Source organism: Glandiceps talaboti, chromosome 8, assembly GCF_964340395.1.
Source record: "Glandiceps talaboti chromosome 8, keGlaTala1.1, whole genome shotgun sequence".
NCBI lineage: Eukaryota > Metazoa > Hemichordata > Enteropneusta > Spengelidae > Glandiceps > Glandiceps talaboti.
Genome location: NC_135556.1, coordinates 22,828,335 through 22,852,729, shown reverse-complemented (window position 1 = coordinate 22,852,729; position 24,395 = coordinate 22,828,335). Strand labels below are relative to the sequence as shown.

The 24,395-nt window shown below is 36.1% G+C and overlaps 1 protein-coding gene across 1 annotated transcript in view; it reads left to right on the top strand.

Moving 5' to 3' along the window:
* The window catches only part of LOC144438615 (E3 ubiquitin-protein ligase HERC2-like), a 55,729-nt gene that overhangs the window by 18,614 nt on the left and 12,720 nt on the right, over window positions 1–24,395 (top strand). Inside the window, exons 27-58 of the mRNA XM_078127713.1 lie at window positions 188–324; window positions 844–1,169; window positions 1,503–1,678; window positions 2,234–2,426; window positions 3,021–3,236; window positions 3,712–3,893; window positions 4,488–4,638; window positions 5,004–5,215; window positions 5,615–5,836; window positions 6,455–6,626; window positions 7,386–7,633; window positions 7,855–8,170; window positions 8,687–8,865; window positions 9,508–9,675; window positions 10,303–10,528; window positions 10,761–10,869; window positions 12,411–12,547; window positions 13,020–13,207; window positions 14,048–14,245; window positions 15,168–15,455; window positions 16,057–16,153; window positions 16,801–16,944; window positions 17,465–17,555; window positions 18,044–18,221; window positions 18,535–18,788; window positions 19,237–19,381; window positions 19,956–20,181; window positions 20,678–20,846; window positions 21,363–21,615; window positions 22,015–22,203; window positions 22,673–22,826; window positions 23,712–23,819. Coding sequence (XP_077983839.1) covers window positions 188–324; window positions 844–1,169; window positions 1,503–1,678; window positions 2,234–2,426; window positions 3,021–3,236; window positions 3,712–3,893; window positions 4,488–4,638; window positions 5,004–5,215; window positions 5,615–5,836; window positions 6,455–6,626; window positions 7,386–7,633; window positions 7,855–8,170; window positions 8,687–8,865; window positions 9,508–9,675; window positions 10,303–10,528; window positions 10,761–10,869; window positions 12,411–12,547; window positions 13,020–13,207; window positions 14,048–14,245; window positions 15,168–15,455; window positions 16,057–16,153; window positions 16,801–16,944; window positions 17,465–17,555; window positions 18,044–18,221; window positions 18,535–18,788; window positions 19,237–19,381; window positions 19,956–20,181; window positions 20,678–20,846; window positions 21,363–21,615; window positions 22,015–22,203; window positions 22,673–22,826; window positions 23,712–23,819 — 6,052 coding nt within the window. The remainder of the gene's footprint in view (window positions 1–187; window positions 325–843; window positions 1,170–1,502; window positions 1,679–2,233; window positions 2,427–3,020; window positions 3,237–3,711; window positions 3,894–4,487; window positions 4,639–5,003; window positions 5,216–5,614; window positions 5,837–6,454; window positions 6,627–7,385; window positions 7,634–7,854; window positions 8,171–8,686; window positions 8,866–9,507; window positions 9,676–10,302; window positions 10,529–10,760; window positions 10,870–12,410; window positions 12,548–13,019; window positions 13,208–14,047; window positions 14,246–15,167; window positions 15,456–16,056; window positions 16,154–16,800; window positions 16,945–17,464; window positions 17,556–18,043; window positions 18,222–18,534; window positions 18,789–19,236; window positions 19,382–19,955; window positions 20,182–20,677; window positions 20,847–21,362; window positions 21,616–22,014; window positions 22,204–22,672; window positions 22,827–23,711; window positions 23,820–24,395) is intronic.

The window sequence follows — 24,395 nt, the reverse complement described above, 5'->3', positions numbered from 1 at the left end:
TTTTGTAGCAGTGGTGTATATCAGTTTGATAGTGTGATAAGGAGAAGACTTTTGGCACCTTCAAAGCCAGTTTTAATTGTCGACCATGGATAAAACAACAGTCTGATCACAGACATTTCAAATTACCAGTAACTACTGGAACAGTTGAATAATACATTTTTTGTTTTCCTTCCCTCTGGATTTTTAGGTGGACAGAGCTCAAATTCGTCAGAAAGGTATTGAAGCTATGCTTGGACTTGTTGAGGAAGACTTTGTTATCCCGTCTGTACGATATAATATCCTATGTGGTTGGCAGGGTCTACTGCCCTTGACAAAGAATAACAGGTGGGAATCAACATACAGATGGTTTACAAATAGAACCTGACTATAGAATAAGTATAGAGAATTCTTGATCAATGAATGGACATGAAATTTTAAAATGACATCAGGTTCTTTGTTTTAGCCATTGATGAGTAAAATACAGTAAGAATAGATTAAATTGAACCAGTACTGTACTAGCTTTGTGTGGAAAAGTTGGTGGGGTTCAGAATGACGTGTAGAAGGGGTTAGATTGTGGGTTTGACTCACTGTGGAGTTGGGAATTTTCTAGGTGTGTGTGTAAGCATGCACACACATGCATACAAACTCACGCATACATGTACACACATACAGAAATTCAGAGTATTTAAGTCTGACATAATGTTGAACCATTTGAGGTGGTGAAAACCACAGAATTTAATATTTCTTTATTATAATTAGGTGATATTTAGAGACACATTAGTTCTATGTTCCACAATTTCCTCTATTTCTGTTGTTGCATTAGTCATTGGGTAGTCTGATTTATGGCTTTCTTATTTATCCCAGTGAGCCACTTCCACACTGTCTGAAGAATATCTACCTGATCCCAACATATAATCGTATGATAATGGAAATCACATTTGCAAAGTTGCACACATGGGCCATCAACACACTGAGAGAGGCTGTACTGAGTGCTGACTACCTATTCAAGACTTCTGGTATAAATCCAAGTAGAGCATATGGCAATGGTAATAGTCTAGGAACTCTACCACAGGCTAGGTTTCTACTAGCTATGCTGACTATGCTCACTTCAGATCATCAGGCCAACAGTCTCAGTTTGCTGCTGAATTCTGGTGTTCTAGGTCTTACACAGACTGTACTGAGGCTAGCAGGTATGTTAATCAAATGACTGTGTGGTTGGGGGGGGGGGTGTGTCTGTGGGTGTGGGTGTGTGTGGGTGAGCGCTTGACTTTGTGTTGCATGTATTTCTATTTGTTGAAACATTGGTATGTTACAGGGATGTGTGTGTGTGCTTGCATGCAAGTGCATGAATTTGTGTGTGTTGCCTGTATTTGTTGAAACGTCTTATCCACAATTTGACACAAGGTACCATTGATGTGTTCATATGTTAAATACATTAATTTTGAGTTACAGATGTAATTTATCAAGTTAAACTACCGGTATATGAAATAAATGTTCTGTACATTGTGTGTTGTATCTATTAGGTCCTAACCCAGAATCACAGGAAGAGGATGATGAACCTCATGTAGCTGCTGTAGTAGAAGAAACTAAATCACAGCCACAACCAGCACCTTTACCTACCAGTGGACCTGAACTAGCTACTATGATGAAAATAGGTACCAGGGTTGTCAGAGGACAGGACTGGAAATGGGGAGACCAGGTAAGAACATGTGAATGATAGGTATTCGGATTGTCAGAGGTCATAGTTTGAAATAGGTACTAGGGTGGACAGGGCTTGAAATAGAGTGATCAGATAAGAACATGTGTATAATAGGGTCAAGGGTTGTCAGAGAACAGGACTGGAAATAGGTACTAGGGTTGACAGAGGCAAAAAATGAAAGCGGAGATCAGATAAGTATGTATGAATTATGGATACAAGGGTATCTGGTAGTCTATCTGCTAGACCTCGGATGTTCTTCCGATAAAATATGACACACGACCGAACATCGCTATCAAGGATGGAGCATCCAAGCCCTCACTGCGAACTTCGTTCGCTTATAGTATTGACAGAAAGCCCGAACGTCTAGCAGCAAGACTAGGTATCTGGGTACAGTGGACCTTAATTGGCTATTATGATTAAAATAGATAGCAGGGTTGACAGAGGACATGACTGGAAATGGGGAGATCAGTGAGAAATATTATATGTTGTTGTTCTGTCATTGTTTTCAGGGTATTATTTGCAACCATCATAATCTCATTGATTTTGTCATTGTAGGATGGTCCTCCACCTAGTGAAGGTAGAGTGATTGGTGAACTAGGTGAAGATGGGTGGATCAGAGTGCAGTGGGATACTGGAAGTACCAACTCCTATAGAATGGGTAAAGAAGGCAAATATGACTTAAAACTAGCTGGACCACCTCCAATGCAGAGTACAGAAGAAGATGACAAAGAAGTTGAAATTGATCCAGGTATTAACACACACCAATTCTTGGGATTTTAATAATTTCAGAACAATTTTTTTACTTTTTTGAATAATGACATGCCAGTAGTTTTTTTTTTGGCAATGTTTGGGAATCTCAATATCAGAGTGGCAAATTTGGTAAAACTTGAATAGATACCCATACTGTGAACTTTATATTTTGAGTAGAACTTCTGTAAAAATGATTTGGAAATGCACATAGACTTCATTTAGTTGCCACCTTCATAGAAAATATTGCAGTCATGTCTATGATATTTCACCGTCATCTAGTGTCATCTAGTTGCTGAATAGACTTTGATGAGAATTATCATAAAAGTAGTGATATCAAACCATAGAAGATACAAAATACTGTAAACTTGGAAATTTTCACTGAAGACTTATTTTGTTTATTTTGCTGGACAACAAATATGAAAAAATAAGGAGTGACTTAAATGGCTTCTTGTAGATGAACACAATGTACCAGTTTTGTAATTAGTAAGTCTCTGAGAACAAACTGAAGACTGTAAAATTGCCAAATTTTCTAGTCGTGAAAATATCTAAGTTTACAGTATGCTGTAACATAATCAGTCATAACTTTCAAAAGAGTTAATTGACATTGATTTTGGTTTAATTCCAGTGGTGACTCATATGAGAGAGAGTAGTCATCCTACTGTGTTAATTCACTATGCTGGCATTCATCTCCTGAGATCCCTTGCTATATGTACTGGTGTACATGCTGAAAATATGCAGAAAGAAGCTGTCAGGACAGTCTGTGGTCTGCTGAGGACATTGGTTGATGCTGGATGTCGCAATGAAGAAAGTAAGTATTGAACAACTTACATGGTGCTGGGCATGACAATACATGCCACAATGAAGAAAGTAAGTATTGACCATCTAACATGGTGCCTGTAGCTTGGTATTGGTAATATCCTGAAATGAAGAAAGTAAGGATTGACCATCTAACAAAGCAATCAGGATGACAATATGCTACAATAAAGAAAGTATGAAGTATAAATGTCATAGCATGATGATGGGCATGGCTGTATGCCACAGTGAAGAAAGGAAATACTATGTGTAATCACACATAATGGTGGATGGTATGACAATAGGATGTAGTTGTCACAGGTGTTGCATCTATTTGATGAAAAGGATTGTTTCTGATATGTGAGGCCTTTGAAGTATTCAATTTGGTTGGTTTTTAGCTGTGAACAAAGAAGAAAACCTTCATGAATCATCTCACATTTGGTTCTAATATATTCTAATATTGATGGACTGAATGTGTTTTTGTATTCTAGGTATTAAGGCCAGTATCATCTACCTACAATACTGTGAATGGGCAACACTGGGCTTTGCAAGAAGTATAGCTACATCTCCTGCAGTATGTTGTGCACTGAGTACACCACAGTGGATTGAACAGTTACTACGAGTGATTGGAGAACGAAATATGCCACCTACTGCATACAATTTACCCAGACAGGTAAGTACACTTACAGATACCCATATCAAAGACAATCATGGATATTTATCTTCTGTTTAATATTAGATATCCATGTCTGCTGGTTCCCATGAGGCAGAATGTGTCCATGGAAAGAAACTACATTGAAAGACAGACAAGTTTCAAAACTTGAGAATTGAACTTTAATGTAAATGATTCAAAATCATCAGAAATGACACTCGAGAACCCAAAGTTTACAAAAATACCTTCATTTCTTAGAGTTATATTCTCCTTTAAAAGTGCAAAATTATTGATAATACAGTGTTTAAAAATTAGTATAGTCACTGACATATCAAGCAAACACTCTTTTACTAAGGTTTTTCTAGATGGCTGTGATGACAGTTTAATAAAAGCTTTAGTATATCAGGTTTCAACACATAGAACCACACATATTTGACTGCAGTTCTTACCATATCAAAGAATGCCACCATCTGCAGAGAACAGCAGTGAATGGGTAGAAAAATGGTTTGAATCTTTGACTAAGTTCACACCTCAGGGGACTATTTGTCAAGAAGTTTGAAGTGATAATTTACATAGAAAACACTGTTAATGAGTTGTGTATCATTATAATTGTAGGTATTGGCTCTGAGAGTATTACGTGCTGTGTTACCATCCTGGGATATCTGTCAGCAAGTAGATACCATGCAACATCTGGTCAATGAACTCTTTCACTTACTTGGAAATGTCATGTTATCTTGTTCTCAAGATCCATCTCTGCTGCCAACAGGTTTGTACCAGTAACATTTTGAATGGTTTATACTCAGTAAGTGGGGTTATCCTTGTGTAAATGATTATAGAGAGTTTGTCAGGAGCTTGATGGAGCAGTGAAACAAGCCTTTAGAATCGCCATGTCTCCACAGAATCAGCATTGGTCCATGGTATTGTGATTTGACGTCTTTAAAAAGGATTTTCACTGGGATTTTACCATAGTGGAAAAGAGACATATACATTGAAAAATTAGACATCAAAGTGTACTTGCAAGTAAAAATTATTCATAACTGTAATCAAAACCTTTCAGTAAAACATGTAGAGACATTTCATGCAAAGTTTCTAGGGTAACATTTGTCTGGTGATATTGTGTTCTGCCAACAGCTGATGGTGTAAAGAAGAAGAAACACCCCAAAGCTCAAGTTTCTCTGACAGCATCGTTCAGCAGTACTGTGGCTGAAGAACTTGTGTCTCTGATGAGGAAACTGCACTCCTTAGATTCATGGAGTCGAATTATCAATGAATACATCTCAGTTAGACTTAGTGTGATTGCTGACATGGTGTCTGATAAACAAACTGTAATATCGGCTACTGAGGTACGTACCAAATATAATGTGGAGTTTTACCACTTTCTAACTCTGAGCACTCCATCAGACTTTAATAGTATGATAAACCAACTGATATATCCACTACTTGGTTATATACCTAGTATAATGTAGCATTTTACCACTTTCTAACTCTGTAACAGTATACAGAAAATATACCTAGTTAGTATGTATGAATGTGTGTGACTGGTGAGTGATATTGACGGTGAATAGATTGGTGTTTTCTTGAACAAAGTTACCCCAAAAGTTTAAACAGTTTATTTTCGATGGACACTATGTTAATTACAATTTCATCTCATAGTGTCTATTTTAATTTACAATTTCATCTCATGGTATCTATTTTAATTTACAATGTATCTATTTTCTTCACACTTTTATCCCATTGAGCAGACACCTGATGATGACAGTAGTATGTTGGAAACTCAGGGTGAAGTGATGGCAGTGTTGGCTGTTATTGGTGGAATTGATAGCAGACCACGTCTTGGTGGATTTGTCAGACATAAAGAATGGGGTCTAGGTACTGTGGCACGTATCTCCAGTGTTGGTAAAGTGACTGTGCAGTGTGATGGTCAACGGACTATGAAACTCTGTAGACTCAAGAACCTTTCATCAGTAAGTCAATTCTTACAACTTTGTTATGACCACTTTGTGTTTTGAACAAGAGCCATCAATTTTTTTTTTTTTTTTTTGCAAATGGTAATGCTCAGAAAGTAATGAATAGACATTGATTGTTCTCTAGGTTACCAAGACAGGTGGTGTTGTTGTTGTTGTTGTTGTTGTGAAATAGAGATTATGTCTGTCTGTTGAAACTTCTTGCAAATCAGAGTTAATACCTCATACAGACTGTATACAGTCACTGTTTTAACTATGGTATATTCAGTGTGTAATATCAGGAAAGTTTCACCATCTGAAGTACTGATGATGCTACGTAATGCAACATGCTAGGGAGGGTCATTTTGTCACAGTGCACCAAGTGTATTCATCACTTTTTTGACCTACATATTTTTGTATGTAATAATTTTTTTTTCAAATTGAAAAATTACGTCCACATACATAAAGTAAACATATAGCAGATGGCAGATAGCTGTATATAGGATAAATGAATAGGATTTATTTTACCATGCATACAATAGGAGTAATGCATTTTGGCAATACCATGTAATCTTGTACTATTTCAATGTCTATTTCGGCAACAGTGTGTAATCTTGTTCTGTTTCATTGTTTCTGTAGGTCCAGGTTATAAATTTTAGTGTGGAGAAGCTATTGATGTCAGAAAACATCTTACATACATGGGTATCTCTGGGTAGTCTTGTTGGGTCTGGATTCCGTGCACCCAAGACTGAAGCTGCTGCCTCTCTGAGTAGACCAAGCAGTTCATCGTCATTCAATACATCAGATACAGGTAAATAATAGTTAACAATATGACGATTCTTACCCTTTGTTGCAGGGTTGTATTGGTGTGTGATAAGTTATGAGAGTATACAGAGGACAAAAAAACTTCCACAGATTAAGGGTTGTAAAGCCTTGGTTCTCATTCAGTGTTTATGCTAACCTTCAAGTGTTAGAACCTTGGTAGGAAAGTTAGGCTACTTTGATGAATTTCTTATATTTCCATATATTATACTATAATTTTATTGGGATCCCTCAGTAAAATGACTGTAGAACTTTGATAGATTTTCCCTACCTACTCATATGTAATATTTTTCTGTGATTAGTGTGGTGGACATGTTCATTGAATGAATTACTGTTCGTTTTGTGAACAAAAATTGTTACATGTGGCTGTTTTTACTGGGTAAATGGACAAAACTAAGTCTCCTGGAGTGTGATCTGGACTAAATTGGTCAAAAGTTATATTCATCCTGCAGTATTTTTGTTATGGACGGTAAGCAGGGGCTCCCCAGTTAGTTTACCAGGGTTCCAAAACAAAATTATTGTAGATTGTGTGAAAAACTATGCAACTTTTACCCCTTTTTCCCTCTGTTACCCAGGTACCCCAACCTTAGTAAATACATTGTCCTGTCTTTAAGTGACAACTAAGTTGCATGTCTCATTAGCTTTGATATCAAGTAGACAAGTTACAACAGAAACTGTATTTCAGTCACTGAATGGCTAACCTTGTATCATTGCATTGATAAATGTATTTACAAATTCTACTTTGTAGATCCCATCAACTGTAAATTGCTTCGAAAGCAACAGATTCGTCTCGGCGTATTGAAGGCTGCTAGGGTGTTGTTTAGTCGCCAGCAGTATCTACGTCAACTTTTGTCTTTGACTACAACTATTGAATCACCATCGTCAGAAGATGGCAATGAACCCTCCACGGCCCAGGTGTTACTTCTACAACATCTGATGGCTGCTGCCACCAAACCATCACCAATCAAAGCTGTCTTTGATAGAATAGAGTTAGAGGTGAGTGTATGGATGCTATGCTCTTAGTGATTGGTTGGTTTTCAAACCATCTCCAAATCAAAAGTGTCTTTGAAGTTTGATAGAATTACATGTGAGTGTATGCTCCAGCTGATTTGTCACTCATTCTGCCCAGGTTGATATCGCCTAATACTGATTTTTTCAGTTTGACAATTGCAAGAGTTGTATAAAATAGAACCAATGTTTTGCTTTGTTATAAACAGGCTGCTGCTCTTGCGATATGTCAGTATCTTGCCGCTGAAGCTAGTCATCCTACAATTGATGATACACAGAGTTCATTTAGTGAAACTCCAACATCTACACCAGTTAGCTCTACACCATCTACTGGTGCTGCAGCTGCTGCATCTAGTAACAACATTGTTAGCAACAACAACATCAGTGAGAAATACAGTAATGTGAAAGTTAGCAGTAAATCAAAGAAGAGGAAACCATCCCCACCAAGACCATCTCCACTTGTTCAACAACTCATGGAAATGGGATTTCCTCGAAAGAATGTGGAATTTGCCATGAAGGCACACAGTAAGTGTGGGATACTTCCTTGAATGTATATATAGTCAGGGTTTTGTTGAAGAAAATATCCTTATTTTTTCACAAGGGATTTTGTCACAGTAGGATGTTATTCGCCAATTAGAACTGAAAAGAGGATTTCATTGTCCAATCAGAACTGGTACGATTTTGATTTCATTTCATTGGATGATCAGAACTTATTTGTATGTCATTGGCCATTCAGACCTGACTGTAGGATTTCATTGGCCAATCAGAGCTTCTAGTTGGATGTCATTGGCCATTCAAAAATGACAGGACTTCATTGGCTTAAAAGAAATGACAGCATGTTTTCATAGGCCAATCAGAACTGACTAAAGGATTCCATTGGCCAATCAAAACTGACAGCATGATTTCATAGGCCAATCAAAACTGACAGTAACATTTCATGGGCTAAGTAGTTCTTCCCAATTCTATTGAATAGACCAATGATTTTGAATTATGTTGTTAAAACAGGTGTCGTTAACATATTTTGATTTCTATGTTATCCAGGTAGTTCAGGTGACTCCCCATCAGCTGAAGTGTTAGTTAGTTGGTTACTAGAACATCCTGACCTACAAGTACCAGACTTGATATCAGACTCTGAAAGTATGTCATCATGTGAAGACTTCTCTGACTCTGAGTCTGTATCAGATGACTTGGAAGAGATCCCTGAAGTTACTCCAGATCCGGTAAATTTAACATTCATGTAATCTTACTGTGTTATGGTGATTTTCATTTTATTTGCATTGTTCAACGGTCAGAGTGGAAATATGAATTCTATTGCAATTGAAAGCTTTTGCATGTTATAATATCCTATACCAGAAACTTATAAATCAACAAATAAGTATCTGTGACACTGAAGGATGAGTTAAGCAGTAAAGTGAGGAACGAGCTAAAATGGTTTTAATGGATTTCAGTAAAGAGTAGATAATCCATCTGTTAATGATGTCTGATGTCTTTGAAAAGAGCACATGATTAAGTTTATGAGTGTAATACAAAAATGAAAATGTGAATCCGTAAGCAGTGAACAGAAAATAGTTTGCACTTCTGAAGTTTCTGGATGAAATGATTGTGAACAGAATTTGTCTAAAAAATTGTTTATTCCATATTTGTTGTGCGGCATACATTCTCACGTGCTGCACCCCATCTATGGAATGCACTGCCATTGGAAATACAACAAAAACCAACAGCTAATCTTCAAAAAGAACCTAAAGACATATCTATTCTCCAGAGCATTCTAACTGTACCAACACATTTGAGCTACATTGTAGTGGAAACTGGTGCTTTATAAATTCACTAATTGATTGATTGATTGATTGATTGATTTGCAGCAAGATGCTGGACAAGCCGATAATCAAACCTTCAAGAAACGTACTGATTTTTTCAACAATGATGACTATGCCATCTATGTAAGAGACAACATTCAAGTAGGAATGATGGTCAAGTGTTGTCGTACTTATGAAGAAGTTTTAGTCTCAGATCTTGGCAGAGTGGTCAAGGTAAAAACAAGATATGTTACAATTCACTTTTTTGTCTTGTTCACAATATTTCAATTTGTTTCTCGTCATTTGTTGGAGAAAACGATGATATGGAAGGTTTATTGTACTTCGTAATTGTGATACAAAGATCATATTACGTTCAAAAGTGAACCATTTCAATACAAGGTTGAAGATCATGATGAACACTTATCAGCCTCAGGTTTTTAAAAATGGTGTTTATCTCTGTGATTAGTATAGTATAGTTCCTGTTCAATGCTAGTGGTCTTTATTTGTGTAATTATCAGCCCATAATACAATGTACAATAAAAGTTTATACACATTGACAGGAAAAAAATATTAAAATACACAATACTCAAATATATTCATGCACTTCCTTTTGGAGTTTCATTGCATACAATAAATAAGCAGCTACTGGTAAACTTTGTTTAATATCAATGTCATCATATTGTTCCTGTTCAACGCCATAGAACATTACTCGTATTAGATTTTGGTGCAATACGAATTCTTTCCATTGATTGATTGATTGATAGTATGTACTTGACAAGTAAGTGAGATATTTCATTTGCTTCTCTGCTTTCTCTGTGAGATATGTTTGGCTATAACAGTTATTTGATTATGCTATTCCAGTTGGATCGTGATGGTTTACATGATCTGAATGTTCAATCTGATTGGCAACGTAAAGGTGGCACATACTGGGTTCGATACATCCATGTAGAACTGTTGGGTCATAACTTTCAAATACCTGCAAATTGTAACATCAAAGTTGGTGATAGAGTGAGAGTGAGACAGAGTGTAGCAGCACCAAAGTATAAATGGGGATCAGCAACCCATCAGAGTGTAGGAACTGTCACTGGTAAGTGTTATATCCTGATAATTACAACAAATCATTGATTTTACTACTGAAGATGGACCAGTATTGCAACTAAAGTTGGGATTCAAAGACTGAGATAGTGTCAATTTTGTATAAATTTAATACTGGAATTGCACCAGCAGTGTGTTTCATAAGAGAGTACATGTGCCTTGTGAAAGTTTTGAGTTACAAATCCGTGCACTTGTGCATGCATTTATTTTTATTCCTATTGCAGCTATCAGTGCTAACGGACGAGACATAACTGTAGACTTTCCACAACAGTCTCACTGGATGGGTCTAGTTTGTGAAATGGAACTGGTGCCAAGTAACCATCCTGGTATCACGTAAGTCTAACTTCCCACCTCTGGGCTTGCCAATGATTGTGGTTTTTTCTCTTCTTGTTCTGTTCCTTTCTTCCAATGTAGCTGTCAAAGCGAGCAGTAATAGGTTTAGAGCCACAGTGCTGGAGAGCAATAAGGCACAGCACAGCGAGTCAGGAGACAGCAAGCCTGACCAAACTCATTCTGACCGATTGTAAGTGCTTTTTGTACCTCTCTTCCATAGTTCTACATCTTTTTGTAGAATCCAATGCATGACTTCAAAAACAAAAAAAAATAAAAAAAAAATAATCAAAAAACCCCCACCCCTTTCAATCCAGTCACCCCTAATAGTCAGTATTTGGTACATTCTTTAATACTTTCTTCTATGATCAGTCGTTCCATTTTCAGTTAGAAACGGGGGTGAGAGATTGATTCATTTTGCTAACCATGCCAAAATTAGAACATAGTTGCAACTACCTAAAACCTGAGTGTTCCTGGTTCTCTTCATCATAAGTTATTTTCTAACTGACTAATTTTACCCCACTTTTAAATTTTGATTTTTTTTGTTCACAAGAACTTGTGTTGGCCAGAATTGAGCATGGTAGGCTTGCTGCTGATACAGTCTGTGTGTCTTGTCTGTGGCTTTGGCATGTGTTATTATTAGATACCATTGTCTACTTGATGGCATGATAATTCATTCTTGCATGTTTCTTTGTTTTTGTTTGTAGAATTTTCTTTATATCTGTAAGTACTGTTTTCATCTAACTCTCTGTATCTACACTATGAAATCATAACTTTGACCTTTGACTTTTGACCTCTTTCCTCTTCAAGACAAGGTCAGATATGAGATACATGTGTCAAACTGCAGTAGTGATGCACTGTGGCAATAAATGTCCTATACAATGTTTTAGTTTTTGCTAGTTGTGATGCAAAAATGTACATCTTAGGTTGGAAATTTAGGTATAAAGCAAGACTGTAAATGTTGCTAAAATGAAGTAGGAATAGAGAGGATGTGAATTAAATGTTATGTTGTCACTCCTTAGTCTTTGTGCTTGAAGTTTTGGGTTTTAATTATTTTTGGTTAAGTCATTGTTGGCAACCGTGTCTAGCTATGCAACAGAGACATGTTGGACAGAAAATGTCAAATGTAATTTGACTTACAGTTGTATATGTGGCAACATCAGATATTATCTCAAACAGCTAGCACAGTTGTTGATTGAACTTGATGTGTTTTCAAACTTGTTTATTTTATGCCAACACTTATTTTCAGTTTATTTTGCTGTGATTTTCATGATGCAACCGCAAAGCTAATTAGTTTAATAGTTTGACAGAAAATTTCATTCATTACAGTATGTAAGTACAACGTTTTGATACTGTTGAAGAATTAAAACGTGGTCCCACTTTCAAACAAAGTTTTTGCTTTCTCAACCTATATGACATGGCAAGATATGCCATTGCAGAATGAATTTAGAGATTGTGACTTTACAAATGACCTTTCTTTGTAGTGGAACTGTGAAGATTGTTGAGATATTAATCCCCAAGTATTGATCATTTCTGTATACTAGTTGTGATGGTTGTCAAATGTTTCCAATTAGTGGACCAAGATATAAATGCAGGACCTGTGAAGACTTTGATTTCTGTGAAGCTTGTTTCCGTTCAAAACGAAGTCATAAACACCCGTTTAATCGCATCAATGAACCAGGTGAGTGAAGATGAACTGTAAAGTAATTTGTTTCATTCAGTTTTGATTAGTTAATGGTAGCCAGTAGACTGGTAGGAAGTAGTACTCTCATCAGCCTGTAAAATAGAATTTGAGGTGGATAATTTTATCATGAACATGATGATGATGATGATGATGATGATGATGATGATGATGATGATGATGATGATGACGATGAAGACGACGGCGATGATGATGACGACGACGACGACGACGAAGGTGATCACGACGGCGGTGATGACAATGATGACGACGATGGTGATGATAGTAGTGATGGTATTGGTGGCATTGGTGATGGTGATGGAGGGGGGGGGGTTTGTTGGTGGTAGCGGTAATGTAACCATTACTAATCAAAAACATGTTTTACATTACCATCATTTTGTGTCATTGTCATTGATCATCTTTGCTGTCGTCATCTCTAATAGTTAATATACCCTCCTCTGTCTTGTTGTAGGTGCATCACCTGTCAATGCTGGTAAACCTGGTAAAGGTAAAAAGAAAACCAACAGAGCTGGTGCACTGATTGATGAATGGATTAGATGTGTTAAAAACCTGACAGTGTCAACTAGAGAAAGTCAGTCCTGTCGACTTGTTGATGGCAACCCAGCTACATATTGGCAGTCATCAGGCTCACAGGGAAAGGTGAATAGTATTCTGACTCTACATGATATTCACTTTATGAAATAACTCTGATACACATGTAGTCTTGCCATTTTGCAAATACCAATGTCTTGGATACTATACTTACTGAGCTGATGGCACTTAAGTTCATGTCCAAATTTATGCCTTCAGATTGGAATGTTATTGGTTGACATCGTCTTGGACAGATTACCATTCATTCTTTTTTCAGGCAAACTCTAATGTTTTGATATCAAATATTAATGTAACGTCTGTAATACAGCACTGCTAAGTTCTTTGTGTTGAACTCCAAAACACATTTCAAAAGGTGTAAGATGGTGAAAGGAAGTGTCTGTTGCCAAGACTGTTTGTTTGGGCTACACAGATTGAAGCTTCATTTTGTGTGGTCTGTATTAAATTGCAATAAAGTTGTTGTGAGGTTAGTTGTGTAGAACTCCAATAGTCTCATCATTGCCCCCTGGGGACCCCCCCCCCCCCCATAATATATAAACATATTCCACATCGTCAAGTTAGATTGATCATAAATGTACATAAGAGTGACTTCAAAAGATATAACAGCCTTGTTGAAGATGGTAAAATACAGGCACTGTTGGCAAGACTATGTTTCACAGACTAGCTTTTTTTGTTGAGGTTTGTAGTACAGTACTCTGGTGAGTGGTCATGTCAAACTCCAAAATGATAACCTTTTATGTCGATAAATCAATGTATGTCAATTTCTGAAATGGTAAGCTCTTATGACAAGCATAAGTTGACATAAGATTCCACTGTACTTTACCTGAATATGTTTAATTGAAACATGCAATGTGACAGTATTTACGTCAATTTTTGTCAATATTTTTACAGCATTGGATCCGTTTAGAAATGCATCCTGACATATTGGTACACAAACTTCGAATGTCTGTTGAACCAACTGATAGTAGTTATCAGCCATCCCTAGTAGTTGTGTCTGTGGGTGATAGTATATCTGCCATGAAAGACCCCAAAACTATCAACATTGGTGCTACTGAACAGATAGTGACACTTCTTCAAGATCTTACAGAGGTGAGTGTTTTGGTAGGATTCAAAGACTAAATGAAATTATTTTCATCTTCAGTTGAAGTATTGACGATAAGTACCTTTGAGTTGGCAGTTATATCACATGACTTTGACATGGCAGTTTGAATTATGGGACATATCCAAGTTTGCTGTCTTTATCTTCATAGGAGTTTGTATTTGAGAGACAATCAGTGTGATTTCAGTGGACTTTTTTTTGTCCATACTATGGACCATAGTACCATCGTGTCATAGTGATAGTCATATTTAACTTTTTTCAATCATTTTATCCTACAGTACCACCGTTTCATAGAGATAGTGATGTGTGACTTTTTTCATCATTTTATCCTACAGTACCACCGTTTCATAGAGATAGTGATGTGTGACTATTTTTCATCATTTTATCCTACAGTACCACCGTTTCATAGAGATAGTGATGTGTGACTATTTTTCATCATTTTATCCTACAGTACCACCGTTTCATAGAGATAGTGATGTGTGACTTTTTTCATCATTTTATCCTACAGTACCACCGTTTCATAGAGATAGTGATGTGTGACTTTTTTCATCATTTTATCCTACAGTACCACCGTTTCATAGAGATAGTGATATGTGACTATTTTTCATCATTTTATCCTACAGTACCACCGTTTCATAGAGATAGTGATGTGTGACTTTTTTCATCATTTTATCATACAGTACCACCGTTTCATAGAGATAGTGATGTGTGACTTTTTTCATCATTTTATCATACAGTACCACCGTTTCATAAAGATAGCGATATGTGACTATTTTTTCATCATTTTTTCATACAGTACCACCGTTTCATAAAGATAGCCATGTGTGACTATTTTTAATCATTTTATCATGCAGTACCACCGTTTCATAGTGATAGCCATGTGTGACTATTTTTAATCATTTTATCATGCAGTACCACCGTTTCATAGAGATAGCCATATGCCAGTGTAAAAGCAGCGGTATAGACTGCAAAGTACATGGCATTCACTTGGTGGGCAGGATGAGAGCTGATGAAGATGACATTGCTGCCAGCTTCTCATTCCTAGCATCAGACAATGATGAAGATGAAGAAAGTGGTAACAATAGAACAACTATGAGACAGAGAAGTTCAAGTACAGCATCAGCCAATGAAATCCAAACCAAAGTCTTCATGTGGGGACTCAATGATAAAGATCAGTTAGGGGGTCCAAAGGGATCAAAGGTAAGACTAGATTGTAAACACATAGACAAGTTAGGTATTCTAACACTGATTGTAAAGATATGGACCAGAAAGCTAAGGGGTCTTCAGGACATTGTAAATATAGACCAATAAGGGCCCCTTAAGACTAATTGTAAAGATACAGACCAGTTAGGGGTCTGTAAGAGTGACTAAAGGCAGAGAGGGCCACAAGACAAATTGTACCAAAATTAGGGAGTCCTAAATGTTCAAAGGTAAGAGAGTTAGGGGATACAAAATGGTTGACGTGCAAACATACAGATCCAAAATAGGTTAAAGGTTAAATTTGATCATTAGCAATCTTCCAGTTAGAATCATTTCATATATAAGAACCAGTATATTTAGCTTGTAGTGACCCATAAGGAGATCTAAATATAGTATTTTGATTTGTTTGCCAACAGGTGTTCCAATCTAGCAACCAATCAAATTAATAGATACTTTAGATAATACAGTGCATTTCTGTCAGTCAGCAAACATGTGTTTCCATTATCATTAACAAATTAATACATACATTAGATTCTACATACATAGCATATTGATATCTACACAATGGAGTTGTTACAGCTCAATCACGATAACTGTAAAGATGTTCCCATTTCAGATCAAAACTCCAGTCTTCAATGACATGCTGTCAGGGCTCCAGTGTGTACAGATTTGTGGAGGTTCAAAGAGTCTCTTTATTGGTAAGTCAGTTTTTTATTTCAAGATAATGTAAAGCATTTAGTCTCTTATCAGTACATCAGTTTTAGGGTTAGTGATGTTAAAATGGCCATATGGATGAGGATTGGGTATTTATTTTGGATTTTGAATTTATAAAATGATTTTATGATGGCTTCCTACTTGAAAAATTAATGTGAAATAACATTGTTTAAGCCTGTGTTTGTAACATAATACATTGCAAAAAGACAAAAAATGTGTAAAAACATTTGTTATTGTACGTACAATAACAAACATTTTACACATTTATTAATTTTTTGCAATTTATTGAGTGACAAACAATGGCTTGACATATGTTGCTTCACACTTGTTTTTCAAATCGGAAGCCATGGTAAAATTGTTTCATAAATTAAAAATCCCACATTGTCTAACCAGGCTAGCCAAACAAAATGAAGGAGGCGCAAGTGACACTAGGGTAGGGATGTGAAAGTACAGGCTATGTTGATAAAATGAAAAGGCTTTTTATCAATGGGAAATTTTTTATTATATGTAAAGGTTGAGCCAGTCAGTGTCCTTTCTACCGGGGTATGTGCTATTTTTTTCTAACAAAGAATTTGGGTAGGTTTTCAGTAGGCTGAATTTCTGACATTACATTGTAAATTTGTTTTGACAGTGAATCAAGAGGGTAAGATCTATGCCTGTGGAGAGTCTACCAATGGTAGATTAGGACTTGGCACTGTTAATGGTAATGTCTCTCTACCAAGATATGTACAATATCTGTCACAATATGTCGTCAAGAAAGTAGCGGTCCATTCAGGTGAGTAGTCATTAAATATCCATGTATGACCTTGTGAGGGCGCTGTGGTATCAACATGGGTGAATAACTAATTGGCATGTCTAATTGAGTTCTTGTATAAGTTTACACCAAGTCTCACTATAAAAGGAAAACAACGAAATCATTGTCACGTTTGTTTATCTTGCCCAAAAGTTGCCAATATTTTAACCCTTTTCTATTGTTTAAAGAAATCGATAAGGAAAGCAAGTCTCAAAAAAAAATATATCAGCATTTATGTCATAATCTAAACCATCAGAGGTACCTACCATGATAGACTGGAATATGAATGTAAACATCTCTTCCCTCCCTTCCCCTTTTATTGTCTCACAGAGTAATAATTATTCTAGTTTATATGTACTATACTACCTGATATGGGAAGTATTTCCTAATATATTTACAAGGAGTGTTACCGACTTCTATAGTTCATATCTTAAAGATGTAAATATTACATTTAAATGATATTTGAATTGCCCCAACTTAACCACTACTACTGTTGTTTCAGGTGGTCGTCATTCAATGGCACTGACTGTGGATGGTAAAGTGTTTTCATGGGGTGAAGGAGATGATGGCAAGCTAGGCCACTTCAGTCGCATGTAAGTAATTGTGTGTGTACCAAGTAGTTTGATTTGTTTGCCAACAGATGTTCCATTCTAGCAACCAATCAAATCGAGACACTTTAGATATTATAGCAACATAAGATACTTGAATTTTTTGCAAAGTACACCTAACAATGGCTCCCTACACTTTAATATATTGTATGATCTGCGACATTTGTCATACACATTATATTTTTAAGAATGAATTATCTCGTACCAACCTAAGAAAGTGTGCAGTCTATGAATCAAGGAGCATCATTATAAAAATGATAATAATAAAGGCGATTTGTAGTGCGCCTAATCTCATCGAGGTCTAGGTGCAGAGGACAGAAGCAGAAAATCTCACATTATGACATATTACTGCAATTAATTTCATGGATTGTATATTTTTATAATTACGTTATTTAAAACTGTATTTTATGTTTCACTGGTTAGTGTTCTAGGTCCATAAAACAATGAATGTGTATGTGATTATTATTTACCAGGAATTGTGACAAGCCCAGGTTGATAGAGGCATTGAAGGCAAGGAGAGCTAGGGACATTGCATGTGGAAGTTCACATAGTGCAGCTATTACATCAGATGGTGGCTTATACACCTGGGGACTAGGTGAATATGGTAGATTGGGACATGGTGATAATTCAACACAGCTTAGACCTAAACAGGTAAGCATGGTGATGTTTCCTCATGGTATAAATAACTTTGGTATGTTGTCAAGTCTTCACATTGGTGTGTGAAGTGTACATATGCCACTGTACTGACTAATATAGATATGCCAGGGCAGTTCTTTACTCAGGTGTGAAACCATGTAATGTCACAGAGAACGAGTCATTTTAAAAATCACACTTGATCTCAATCAGTGTACATGAGATAGGAGCATGGCTATATCTATTTCTGTCAGTTTAAGGCTTTATTTACTGCCAAAGGTTACAGTTCAAGGGATATATTTTCATATTTTTTTTGTAACTCTCCTTTCAGGTAAAGAGCCTAATAGGACACAGGGTTATTCAAGTGGCTTGTGGTAGTCGTGATGCTCAGACTCTGTGTTTAACTGATGATGGTTTAGTCTTTTCATGGGGTGATGGAGACTTTGGTAAACTTGGCCGTGGTGGCAGTGAAGGTGTCAATATACCACATAATGTGGAAAGGCTCAATGGCCAGGGAGTCATACAGATTGAATGTGGTGCTCAGTTTTCACTGGCTCTCACAAGATCTGGTCAAGTATGGACATGGTAAGTGCAAATTTGTCCCATTTTAAAAATAAAAGTGTACATTGTAATGTGTACGTTAACCTACACAATTCTTCCCCTATGATGAAAACAGAGTTGTCTTTGGAGCTGGTTAATTTTCAATTAGACTTTCCATACATGCAAAGATTGTACAAATTAAAATAGAACTAAAAAACATTTGCAAAATAAAACTCATTTATGCACAATTCATTTACCCCAAGAATGAATATGTATAGGCACATTTTGTAATAGTAAAGTTTTTCAAGGATAACAAACATATAACTATGGACTCACACACGCACACATACACACACATGTATGTGCACATACACACATGTACATGCACACATACACAGACTCACACATACATACTCACAAAGTAAAACATATATTATTGCAGTGTACAATCATGACAGCTACTAACTAATGTGATGTCATGTTGTATTTACAGGGGTAAAGGTGACTACTTCAGACTAGGTCATGGCACAGATGCCCATGTCAGGAAACCACAGGTTGTAGAGGGTCTGAAAGGAAAGAAGATTGTACATGTAGCTGTTGGGGCTTTACACTGTCTAGCTGTCACAGACCAAGGACAGGTAGGTTTTAGAAAAAGATGTTGTACAGTTAGGTTGAAATAATGGATGAATTTGATTGTATATTATGCAATGAAGGCAGTATGGGAGATTACATTGCTCTCAGGCCTACAAATCACATGTCACAGAACATTTGCTGGAAGTGATGTGTCAATGGCATTGTTGTAATTTGAAGGAAAATCTACAGAAGGATAGTTAAGGTTTTTATACAGACTCCCATTGAGTGGAGGGTTTGATAATTAACAGTTGCTTCATTGTGAAGTCTTGTTTGTGATCAACTTGTTTCCTTCAGTTTTGAATCGGATGAACATAAAATGTAATGTCAGGGGAGAAATATTAGGTCTGATGATAGATGATATATTACATAAATAGCATTCATTCTAAGGTTGAAAACATGACAATTGTAATGTAGGGAATGTATCACTAATGCATTTCCACTTTACAAAGTACATTGAATGCTAATCTACACTTGACTTGATGTGGCCAAACATAACCCTTGCAATCTCATTTGAATTCAAATTTTATGTTGATATTATAAGTGATACAATAACTTGCCTTGTTTCTATCCACTGTTCAGGTATATGCATGGGGAGATAATGACCATGGTCAGCAAGGCAATGGATCTACTACAGTTAACAAGAAACCAGCATTGGTACATGGATTAGAAGGTGTCAAGATAACCAAAGTAGCATGTGGGTCATCTCACAGTATTGCCTGGTCTACCACAGACACTAGCGCACCATCTGTACATGAACCTGTACTGTTTACAACACCTAGAGATTCACTAGGAGCTTGCTCTGTTGGTAAGAACTTAATTCAAGATGTAAAGTATTATGTGTACTATATGAACTTACAACCCATAACACCAAACTATAAAGCGTTTTCTTTATGTACCACAATCGTTTATAACATCTATATCAAGTGTAAAAGTATACTGTTTCATTTGATAATACAAACCATAACACCAAGTAAAGCGTTTTGTGTATGTACCACAATCGTCTATAGCAACCATATCAAATATAAAAGTATACTGTTTCATTTGCTAATTGACCACATTAGAAAGGCCACATGCTGGGCTTGCAAATAAACCAATTGAAATAGTACTTTTACACTTGATATGAATGCTATAATGAGTGTAGGACATAGAGGAAGTGTTTTACTTCAGTGTTACTTGTTGTACTTGTCATATATTCTGTGTTGTTAGTGAATACTACCATATATTTTAAGTCCTATTGTGTTATATGTTGAGAGATTTTAATAAGTCTTCGTCTAATAAGTATATACTAATACTTTCCACAGGAATCAGTGATAGTTCAGATAGTTCAAGTCAGAGTGGTGGGGGCGCTGCAGGATCTCAATCCAAACAGAGACCATCATTGGCTAAAATAGTGTTGTCATTGGAAACCAATGCTGCTAAGCAACAAGCATTGACTCACATTCTGACATCACTTCAAATTATCTATGCTAGGTGAGTAACTTGCTGTCAGCCAGCCTTCTGATTTCTGGATTTTTAGATTTTTTATTTCGTATGTACAAAAATTTCATCACTATCAAACTTATTTTTGTGTTGGTATTTGTATCGGTTTATTAATAATAAAAAGGTTGAAACTTGTAAAATATTAAAGTTGTGTATTCACTTGTTAAATGTATTCATTCTTCTCAAACTGGAGGAAGTAGATATAATGTAAAATTGAAAGGTTAATTTCAAATTCATATGGGCAGGGAAGCGGGAAAAGGTCAGTAGAGTAACAATAAATGATTTCTGATTTTATAAACAGAGGTCTGAAAACACTGGACTTAACTTCGCGGCTATTGTGATGACTTCCCGTGTCATGTGGATCAAAAGTGTGTTACTCGCTTGCTATCAAGATAATCTTTAACCTTTGTATAAGTTTGCCATGGAGATAGCCCTTGAAATTGAGACGTTCTGTTGCTAGATTACCATGGAGATAACCTTTAACCTTTGCATAATGTTGTTTTATAGGTTTGCTGTAGTGATAGCCCTTGAGAATGAGATTCCTCCCCACCCAGCAGCCACTACACCTGGTGAGACCCCACACCAAGCAGCAACTACACCGTTAGATCTTGGTGATGTGACACTAGAAGTAAGTGAACCACCTACACCATCATCAGAGGTACAGTCTCCCGCTGATGTCAAAACACCTTTGTCATCCAGGGTACTGCCTTCTAGTTCAACGGCAGTTATAGTGCCAGAGACCATAACTACCACGGAACAAGTAAGTCAAGTCAGTTTGTGTTTGGAATGTGCTGATTTGAAATAGTTGGGGAAGACACAAGGACTTTATGTGGCCAAATTTACTTTCTACACTGAGTATATTTTTGCAGTAATAATGTGCACTTTCTTTAGTAACTATTAGTTGAGAGAGTTTGTGAAAGACCTGACTTCATTGCATCCAGACATTTGCATGATTCATAGGGGAGAATGTATTGATACAGAAATATGAAATATATCACACATTTCCTTTGAAGTGAATAATCTCAGGCGAGGGTCTTTTGAAAATCTTGTCATATAATAGCATTGTTTATTTCATAAATGATGACACGTTGAGAACAAAGTCACTGATTTATATGAACAGGTTTATGTTATTTCCCTCTTGCTATCTCTTCCATCACAGGTAACCAGTCCAGATGATGTAGAGCCTCCAATAAGCCAAGGACTGGATGAGTTCACCTCTAAGTTAGGGCCTGAAGATGCCAGGGTGTTGGTAGACTTGTTAAAGTTAGCTGTAGCTGAGAGGGCAGGATCACACGGCAAAGATGCCTTGTCATCAGTTCTGACAGCACTTGGTAAAACATATTCACAGGTAAGTATATAGACAGTGTATGGTTGATGTCAGAGATGCTATTTTCATGCTAGGAATGTATGTGATCACCAGTAGTATGTCAAGCATCACATGGATTTTAGACAATTTTCAACATAAGTGTGAGATTCTTTGGTTGTACACCATCACTCAAACTTAGACAAAAAAAGCTGTGTACATAGAATGATGTGAAATAACGATTCTCACTATACATGTAGCTATCAACATCAACATTTTCTATGTTAAAGTTGTCAGTGTAAAGTAAATTATGAATTCAAAAGCAACATAAATATGACAAATGTACATATTGTCTGTATCTTATGATAGCCAACTCTTATTCAAGAGAGAAAAGAATATGAATTTAAACAGTTCTTTTTGATTTCAAAGTTAAATATATTTTGTGTTGAATCCAGGACATGGTAATTATTTGGTAGTTTCAAGAGAATACAGTATCTGTTATTGTATTTTACAGGTTGCAGACATGCTTTTAGAGCTTTGTGTGACTGAGTTAGAAGATGTGGCAGCTGACACAGAGAGTGGAAGGGGAACAATGCAGCCTGTTGTACAAGAAAGTACTCATCCATATGCAGATGATATCTCAACATCTGGACAAGTCAGAATTTCAGGTTAATATTTTATAACATAGGGAAAACTACCTGTCACCAAATCAAATGCCAACCTGGGACAAGCACTCAAAAACCCTTGTTCAACATCAGGATGCAGAGGCTGTCACAAATACTTTTATATCTTGTATGGACAATGAAAGACTAAAACAATCTATCACAGGAAATAATCAACTTAATAGAACCAGAGCAATTCAAACAAGGTCAAACAAGCAGAAATAACATTGAACAGAACACAGAACAGAAACATCAAGGACTAATGCAAATTTGCATACACTACATCCTATTTGTTTAGTCCCATACAGGACGTTGAGTAGTATATGAAAAAAGAAAAACGAGTCTAGTTTTGCTTTCATTTTAATATGTGCTTCGTCAGTCAGATAAATTCAGAATTGCCTTTGTTCATGATTAGTGCAATATCCAAGTGTTCTTAGAAATTTTCACAAGAGGGCTCAGAAACCAGAAACACTTTCTGTTAATGTTAATGACAGTGTCTATGAAGGGTGGCTGTTGAGTTGGGAGGATGTTGGTAGCTGTTTTGATTTCGTTTTTACTTAAAATGAAGTTGTTTGTTGTATGAGTTTCATCAAATCAAGAAGGAACTCAGAAAAAATGGTTAATGTGATATGTATATGTATGTATGTATGTATGTATGTATGTATGTATGTATGTATGTATGTATGTATGTATGTATGTATGTATGTATGTATGTATGTATGTATGTATGTATGTATGTATGTATGTATGTATGTATGTATGTATGTATGTATGTATGTATGTATGTATGTATGTATGTATGTATGTATGTATGTATGTATGTATGTATGTATGTATGTATGTATGTATGTATAAATACATACCAAATTTCTTGTCTCCTTTGTATTGTAGGTGCTGAAGCATTGAGAGTTGAGTTTGACCGTCAATGTTCAACAGAAAGACGACACGATCCATTGACAATAATGGATGGTGCTGGTAGAATAGTATCAGTTAGATCAGGTAAGTTGATTACAGAAAAATCAATCATGCAAACTTCAATTATGTATTTTTAGGTATGACCAGTAATCTATGTATATGTAGAGCTTCTAAAAGCCAGGATTGCAATACAGGTTCTTGTGTTAGTGTTACATTATCAATGGAGACATAAGGATTACATAGGATTATTTTTTTGGTCTGGCCATCATTTTCTATATCTATGCCAGACAACTTTTACACCTAACATTTTAATCCTAATCCAAACTGTGCCTTCAAAATCAAATTTCTGTGTTGAGCTTCTGGTAAACATTGACTCAAATACATGTATGTGTAGCACTAAATGGAAACAAACTATTAGTTCTTGATTATGTCATTAAATATTTGATATATTTTCTACAATCAAAGCTAAAGTTGAAAGATTTCCAAACTCACGTTTCTCTCAGAAACCATTGTCTGGAATGTTTCCATGAAAGTACTGTGTACATAGAAGGCAGAAGGCATATGCATCTTTTGAAATTTATTAATCATCTTAAAAATTAAACCACGTTATTTAAAACCTAATTGATAGCTAAAAACTGATAAATAAAATAAAGACCAATA